This window comes from Lolium rigidum, chromosome 6, assembly GCF_022539505.1.
Source record: "Lolium rigidum isolate FL_2022 chromosome 6, APGP_CSIRO_Lrig_0.1, whole genome shotgun sequence".
NCBI lineage: Eukaryota > Viridiplantae > Streptophyta > Magnoliopsida > Poales > Poaceae > Lolium > Lolium rigidum.
Genome location: NC_061513.1, coordinates 195,242,705 through 195,251,327, shown reverse-complemented (window position 1 = coordinate 195,251,327; position 8,623 = coordinate 195,242,705). Strand labels below are relative to the sequence as shown.

General features: G+C 39.9%; 1 protein-coding gene across 2 annotated transcripts; it reads right to left on the bottom strand.

Annotated features, from left to right (window-relative positions):
• Positions 1-738: 738 nt before the first annotated feature.
• Positions 739-8,047, bottom strand: LOC124660366 (kinesin-like protein KIN-13A). Of its 2 annotated transcripts, XR_006989870.1 has the most exons (13): positions 7,907-8,035; positions 6,551-6,781; positions 6,153-6,329; positions 5,913-6,017; positions 5,538-5,615; positions 5,372-5,453; positions 4,645-4,807; positions 3,466-3,801; positions 3,111-3,329; positions 2,397-3,009; positions 2,259-2,324; positions 1,299-1,543; positions 739-1,208 (listed from the first exon to the last, which is right to left on the bottom strand). XR_006989870.1 is itself a non-coding variant. In XM_047198175.1 (12 exons), exons 1-12 carry the CDS (start codon positions 8,033-8,035, stop codon positions 1,361-1,363), a joined length of 2,382 nt encoding a protein of 793 aa, XP_047054131.1. In that variant the 5' UTR covers positions 8,036-8,047; the 3' UTR covers positions 739-1,360. The 2 variants fall into 2 exon arrangements, 1 of the variants encoding a protein (XP_047054131.1); XM_047198175.1 differs by having other exon boundaries at positions 739-1,543; positions 7,907-8,047.
• Between the last annotated feature and the right edge of the window lie 576 nt (positions 8,048-8,623).

The following is an 8,623-nucleotide window of genomic DNA, read 5'->3' as shown; positions in this document are numbered from 1 at the left end:
GCAAGGAGGCACCAACATTGATCTCCATAAATACCATCATCATCCACGCGCCGTCATCGATGATCCCGCCATCCATCTTGTTGTAATCCGTAATTAGAGAATAAATTTTTTGATTCATTTAAAATGTGTGAGTTTTTTTTTTGCATGATTCAAGTGTTCTCTTGGTTCCGACGAATATTTGCATAGTTGTGTGCACCATATTCATTATGTATCTGTTTTCGACAATATTTGCTTCCTTTTTTGTTTCCTGGGTTATTGTATTTGTTTTTTGCTTCCAAAAAAATTACGAAAACAAATGTGGCACCACCAAGTTCATCCCTTTCCACTCCATTTTTATCCCTACTTAAGATGCTCACTTACCAAGTTTTTGAGCAATACTAATATGTTTTATTATTCTTAACGAAAAATCCATATAATATTTCGTAGAAGGCCTCTCAAAAAATAAGGAGCATGACTATTTCATCCTTCTCAAAACTAAGAGTACGTCCAGGTCCATGAAACAATCCAGAAAAAATTGCTAGAGCATATTAGACGTGAGCCTTTACGGAGAAAACATTACAAAAATACAGCCACACGTGAACCATACAAAGATAGAAATATATGTATGATCATCTACTTTTCTTGTCTTTTTCAATATTCCCTCCATTCCGTTCCATAATGCAAGTCGCTTTGGCATGCTAAATTATCAATTTTATCATGCCAAAACGTCTTATACTAGTGAACAGAGTAAGTAACAAATAATGTGACACATTTTTGTACAAATTTCGTCAAGTGCTTGTGTACATGTTGTACATCTTATACATTAAACAATACGTCTATATGTATATCAATAATACTTAATAGATGGCTGAATGCCCAAATCTTCAAGTTTTCCAGTGTTCGATAATCAAGTCCGTGGATGGTACAGTTCGTAAGACTTGCCACCATATGAATGACAAACCGTGCACGATTCAGTTAAAAGCCACTAAAATACTTCTGAAGATATTACAGCCTGCTACCTTTTCTTGATACAGATGATACAACAATGTTGTCTATGTTGACGAGGTACAATGATAATTTCCTCATCTTCAAACATCAGTTGAACTATATTCATACAAAAAGAAAGTGGCAATGATGACAATCCATGCCACTACCAAGAAAAACAATGAAACAAACCTTTGAAGGCAAAAAAAAAAGAGCAAAACCTCAAACCAAAGCGCCTGCACAACCTGCCAACATCTCAGGTTTGTTACTCATTCTCGAGTTCTTCGAGCTTCTAAGTGAAGTGTGATCGTACGGGAGATCAGAATAAAACATACCTCCCACTCAGAGCTCATTGCAATTCATGACATACCAAATGGTTTTAATTTTTCAGGTTAAACTATCTTGATGGTTTCTTACGGCTAAGGATCTCCTCTTCTTTCAGGCGCTGTTGAAACCTTGCTAAGCGTGCCTGGAGACTGACCAAGCCAGAAGCCTTCCGTGACAGGAGAAAGTTCAGTTGTGCCACATAATTGTCAATAAGGCTACCTGGTTGGTCCACTTCTGCTAAGAGGTTCATCTCCTGCAATATAATGGCACGTGGTGTTAAAAAATAAAGTAGTGTTGAAATAACATGAAACCTGTGACTAGTTTTAAGGAGTGACATTATTGGTAATCAGTAAAAAATTGTCTGAAGGTACATAATCTGTAACACCAGTGGTTGCGTTACAAGTTTGTGATTGGCTAAATGATATCTGAAAGATATATCAGTGACCTGGACATCTAAAATAAGTAATGGTATGAAAAGAGTGAAGCAGTTGTTCCAAGTGTAACAATTATGGTCAGAAGATTCCACACCTGTTGCAAACAAATATATGAGAAGTATAATCTGCAAATTTTAGGTTTGCACTTCCCAATAACTAAGCACACTCAAAATACTCCTATACGAGCTATTCAGGCACAACTCGCATCAAACAGTTCTAATCAATGACTGCCTGACTGGTTGAGATAGCTGGCATCAAACAGTTCTGATCAGTTGCTCAGGCAGGTATCAATTGCAGGCACTGCGGCTGCACATACTTGACCACACTCAGTGGTATACAGTGCTTGATAGACTATAATAAGCACAGTTACAGGTAGTGAACTATTCTGAGTATCTAGTCAAGTGACATTACCGAGTTCAGTCATGTTCATATTTACACCACAAGCAACTCAACGCTCAACAATGATCACATAGAGACAACAGCACAGATACATGCATGATGTAAATTCATGTGCAATTGAGTAAATGGACTTACTTCCCGCACTATTTCCATAGTGTTTTCAATTTCCTTTCTGTGGGCTGCTATCAATGCCTCCTCTTCCTAACAAACAATAAACCTTGGTATCACAGCTCGACTTAGTAAACCAAAGCTGATTATGATTAAAAATATTACCTCGAGTATTGCATTTATTTCCATATCATCACATGAACTTTCCTTTTCAGATTGTTTCGATGAAACCTGTGATGCTGAGGTAGACGAGGGTCTTTGCTGCTGCTGCTGCTGTTTCAGTTGCTGTTTATGGACAATCCGACTTAACTCTGGTCCATTTTCCCTTTTCACATAGTTGCTCTGCCGTTCAGATTTCTCTGATATATTAGCTTTTCTCCGAGGAGGTGAAACTTTTGTAACTTTATCCTCCTCTTGTGAATTAACTGAATTCTGAAGTGACTGTGCTTTACTACTATAACCAGTTGGGTTGGATTTCAAATCAACTCTCTCCCTATCATTCAAAGCAGATGTTGAACTAGTTTCTTCTTTTCCTCTATGTGGATAACTTGGAATCATACTAAATGAGTTCCTATCAGGATCCACTGAAGAACTCGCATTAATTTCAACAACTTTCCTTGAAGCATCAATATACCTGTTCTCCTGAATCTGGTCCATAGTTTCTTCACCTTCAGCTGATAATGGGTATGAAGTGTTGGTAGATTCCTTGCTGGAGGACACAAACTGCCCGGTGAATTGCTCCTTTTTCGAGTTGCCACCTTTCGATAGACTTTTAACCCTGTTTGTTGAGCAGTAATATTATGAAACCTGATAACTAAATGAATTTACCAATTATCAAACACAATGTGTAAATTTGAAGAAATTTAAAGGGAATATCACCTGTCAGCATATCGTAACGTATTTAGTGTATGCTCACATGAACCTGAACCCGGTGAGATGCAAGAAATCATGACTGTTCGAGAGTTGCCAACAAACGAATCACGAAGCACCTCAGTTAGCTTACTTCCTCTGAAAGGAATATGTATTTGATCATTGTCCAGTGCACGAATGCATTCCTTGAGAGCTAAAAGGCTCTTGTTTATTTCTGCGCCCTCAATTCTGGCACAAGAAGAAAGTTAGATGGCAAATGACTATTCTATGTTGGTATTCACAGAAAGGATAGCAAGCAAATGAAAATGATACAGCTCGTACACGCCAGAAAACAGAAGTATATATATATAGGATGAATAAGTACCTTGTTTGTTTGTCATTATCTGTTGTATCAGCACCACGCTCACTTCCTGCAAGGTCAATAAATGATAATTTTCCAACAAGCTTCGTACTTTTAGCTTCATTCGCATCACGATCTCTCTGTCTTCTGGTCTCTACCACTGGGATATGCTTCTTCACAGCTAATTGTAAAATTGCATGAGATCGTGATGACTCTTCGTTGGCCCCGGTTGATCCTGTGCTTCTCGAGGCATTTCCTCTCTCAATGTATTCTTTGACAATCTGGACATCAGAAACCTCGAACTCCTGTAAACCAACAATGCAGACCTGTTTCTTCCCATCCTCCCTAATGCAGAGTGGCCTACAAAAACCAGCTCGCATTAAACCACATAACTAGGCCAAAAGGAAGAAAACAAGCAAAGTCCCATTCAAGCATACAAAAACAAATCACAAAACGCAAGTTACTGAGTTGTATGTCCAAAACAAAGTTTTATTTCAATGCCGAGTTTAAAAAACTTGGGTAGCTGAGTAATTCTCGTAATTCTTCGATCCAAAAGTGAAGACGTGACACAGTTTTCAAGATGGTACTTTGACCATCAATTTCTGTGCAAACATGCTGTCTAACATAAAAATAAGTGCACAAAATAATATTTCATGATAAGATAAATCTATATATATCAATTTGATATTTTGGATGCCAGTAATTCTTTAAAGATGGCAAACTTAGAAATGATAGTGTTTAATACGAGCTTCAGTGCAGCTACAAAAGGTGGCACTATTTCCTATGATCAGCAAGAACCTGGTTGCACTGACCCCAAACCTACTCATATTACCATTGTTAACCAGTTACGAATAGGTAATTACCACTTAGTACATGTATGTGTTTGTTCCCACACTTATATGCAACAACAGAAAAGGTTCCATCACTCCTAAGATACAAGCATACAATCTTTAAAATGCTTAAACATACAAGAATACAGGGTTAACATGAACATGAACACACAGCATGCAAAGGAAAAAAGGAAAGAAAAATGGAAAAGTACCCAAGTGACAACCCAAATTACATTTATAGCTGCATACCATCCCTAAACAATATGCATAAAACTAATGTCAACATCACACTGATAGCGCACAAAGGTGATGATGAACCATGAAGATTATTATGCCCAATTAGATGATATAACAATGCAATGCAGCAATCAACCTCCTTTCGCTGAGAAGATCAAATAGCTTCCCGCCATATATCTCAAAGTAGCTAAGCCACAACTTGAAATTTTGAGTCCTGTACACAGGTTGATGCAAAAGACGGACCATATCCTGTGCAGCCCTTATAGGTAGGGGTTGCATTGTATACGTCTTGCCACTACCTGCATATGAAGGAGGATAAGCAATGATTCAAAGCAAGACTGGCAATCAAACAAGGAATCGGTAGATGTCCAAGAACGATTCCTAATTCTCAATTTCAAATTCGTTAGCAATTTCCCTGTACAGCATAATGAATGAAGGACCGCATCTACCACATATAGCACCTTCAGAAACCATTGAGAAAGAAAGTCCTGTGTTGATTTTCTAAGCACCTTTCTAATAATGCTTCCAAGAACAGGGAACACATATTGACCTACCAAACTGTCACATTGATTCTATGCTACAATTAATGTCCAAATACTCAAGCTTTCAGCTTTATCCCTTCCAAGAAGTCTGAAATCATGATAGTTGTGTATAGACCATGTGAAGCAAAACACTTAACAGTCAGACCCTTTACAAATAAGCACTACCAAGAATTTGAAGCACAACAAACAGAATTCTGTAGAATCTACGAGACATATCAAAACATGACTAATTATAAGCACACTACACTGAAGACATGATTTACCGGAACTTCTAACAAAAACGTAAGTAGGTGTTTAGCTTGACAATCAACGTTATCGAACCTGTTTGGCCATAAGCAAAACATGTTGCTTTCGTCCTTTGGAAAATTATTGGTATAATGGGCTCCACAGTCTCCCGGTACACCTGCTCAAACAACCAAGTAACTTATATGCTATAAGAGAAAAGAAGACATTCTACAGCCACAGATGATGGTTAGGAAAAACACACCTCATCATTAGTGACTGCCTCATCCAGGACAGCATCAAAGCAGAATTCATGTTTGTCCACGTAAGCAGTCAAATCCACCTTCCAGTCAAGACCACAAGTTAACCACAGGACAAAATAAAACGGCCCATGAAGGGCAATTTTGTATTTTTTTATTATTGATAAGTACATATGATGGTTAAGTGTTGTATGTTTTCTGACAAACCATCAAGACGTCTGATTTGGTAAGTACATTTGATAAGTACATATGATGGTTAACTGTTGCCTCTATTCTATAATAACCCTATAGAAATAGGGGCCAATGGAACATACAATTTTATCTATTGAGCTACCAACAGACGTAATGAAGAATACCAATAAATAGATGAAAGATGGCACCTTTAGTTTAGGTTCATGAACAGTCAGGAACTGAGAATTATGTACGTCTATGACATCCTCCTCCTTTCGAGATATCTCCTTTCTGTTCAAAGGTCTCTTCCTCACCTGACATTGTTACAATTATTAATCACATGATATTTTAAATAACATTAAGAAACAAAGAAAATATTGGATTATGATATCAGTGCACAACTGTACACAAAATAGTAGTAATTGGAAAATTGGAAGTGATCAACATACCACAACTTTAATCTTTGCTACATTACTTTCTCTAGTATTGTTCTCTTTTTCGCTGGTGATTGCACCGCTGTAAATTTCTGATAGACCTTGCTGGCTTCCTGACATTACATCGTCCTCATCGTCATCAGTTTCCTTTGGCACGAAGGGTGAGGCTTCAAACGGTTCTGATGCTACATTCTGACAAAGAAGAAATCATAGCTGGATTAGACCACATGAAGACGTTGTGGCAGAACAAGATTTTAACATGAAATGCGTTCAAATCTCTTTGTCACTTGCATCATCTGCTCATCTCCCTAGTTTCTAAAAGGAGCAGGCAACAAAAAAATGAGCAGATGCAGATATATCATTTGTTGTGTGGAGATACATGGCTATTTTGCCTATACTATCCATAGACATACCTCAGAAAGAAGCTCACTGTCATCCATTGCATGAAGATCCAAAAGGCCAGCTCCGAATTCACCTCTAAGTTCGGGTGAATAGAATCCATCGATGGAATGACCACCTAAGCTCTGGGCTGTTGGCGTGTATGGCTCAGATATAGGTGCAGATGCTGATTCGCCATTAAAATTTAGGCTCCTTAATAGCATGTAAAGCTTTTGTTTTTCTTCAATCGATTGGGGCCCATACCCCTAAAAATAATAATAATAGTAACATCTGTAAAACTACATATAACCACTTGGCAACAACACATACGTATTGATAAAGCTCATCTCGCTGAACAAATAAAAAGCCTTCAAGGCTATAACTATTCATCATAGGCAAAATTAGACATGATAAGCAATACTAGAGGTGCAAAGTGACCTTGGTGTGAAACATGAACAGAACCACAAATCTAGGAAGGCCTCAACATGGGGACCTGATGCATACATCTGGTACAAATTACTATCAACCGGTAAGGGTCATACCTTTGCACTAGATGCCACAGCCAAAACTCAAAAACATTATCTAGGTAATGCCACGTATATATAAATAGGTAATACAGTAAGCATTCCTTGAAATTCAAGATCGAGAAATATTGACAGTTCCAATTGGGCAGTTAATGCAACAAATAGCAGGAATAATATTTTCCCACTAACTGATATTCAATTGTTTGCATCTTTATAGACCAAATTCCATTTTACTTGGCAAAAAAATCATCCTACAATTTGCATCCAGCTAGCTTCTTTGTACACTAACTCAGGATTACAGTAAAAAAAGGTCACATCTTGAATCCGTATAAACAAATAGAGTAACCTCCTCTCAAAGAGTGGGTACTATCAGTTTCGATTCAATCCATCCAGATAACCTCTTCATAATGATGAAGAGGCATAGTTCCACCATCCAGGTCAACAGTGTGCAGTTCTAAACTGAACTTCATGTGTCAACATTATCTTCCAATTAGATCCCGCAGACCCTAGCTTGCCAAACTCAGAAACCCTAAGCATATACTTATATATCACTCATGGCGCGATGTAGGATATAAGACCAGCAATTCCTACTGAACTTGGGTTGATCCTTGATAATTGGAGGCGGATAAACTCACAGGCTTCCGACCATTTAATCACCGATCCAATCATCCAAACAAAAAAGGGACAGGCATGAAGGAAGTATAGCAAGGGCACGCACAAGATCCACGTGCCTAAGCTAGCGATCGTACAAATGCAGGTGACCACACGAACATAAACTACCGCGAGGGGGCAAAACGTGCAGGGGGTGCGACTACTGGAAGTGAAGAGTGGATGGATATTTTGGGCGATCCGGAGGGACGTACGAACCTGCATGAGAAGGTTGGGGAGGATGCCGGCACCGCCGCGGAGGTCTGCGGCCATCCCCGGGCCGGGCCCAGTCGCGGAGGAAGACACGGCCAGGTGCTGCAGCCCCGCGGACTGCAGCCACCGCGCCATCACCGCGTCCCCCGAGTCAGCCGCGGCGGACGACGCCGCGGCAGCGGTGGCGGCGGCCGCGCCACCGCCCCCGCCGCCGCGCTGCGACCGCTTCTGCGGTGCCAGCTCGGCGTCCGGCGCCGCGCGGCGGCTAGGAGAGAGCGCGGGATCTGGAGGTTGTGCAGCTGGAGGCCAGATCTGGGGGAGACGAGCAATGTGGGTGGGGTTGGAGCGAGCAGGGTTTGGGAGCGAATGGGGGATTGGTGGTGCGGTGATGATCGAATTCGTGGTGGTGGGATTGCAATTGCAAAGGGTAGGGGATTTGGGGGATCGATTGCAGGAAGAAGTTTGAAGGTGGTTCTCAAATGGAGAGAGACGTTCTGACGTTTGTTGCTGTTGGTGAGGCAAGTTTGAAATAATAAAATGGGCAGGATGGTTGCCCATGTTTTTCTACTCTCTTCTTTATGCGGAAGACATGGTCCTTTTCGGAACATTTCAAAAGTTTTCATGAAGGGGAGAGCGTCTGCCAAGTGGGCGGCTTCGCTGTTATTTGTATACTACCTTCATCCTAAAACTTAACTTTTATATTTTTTTTAAAAAAAAACAAGC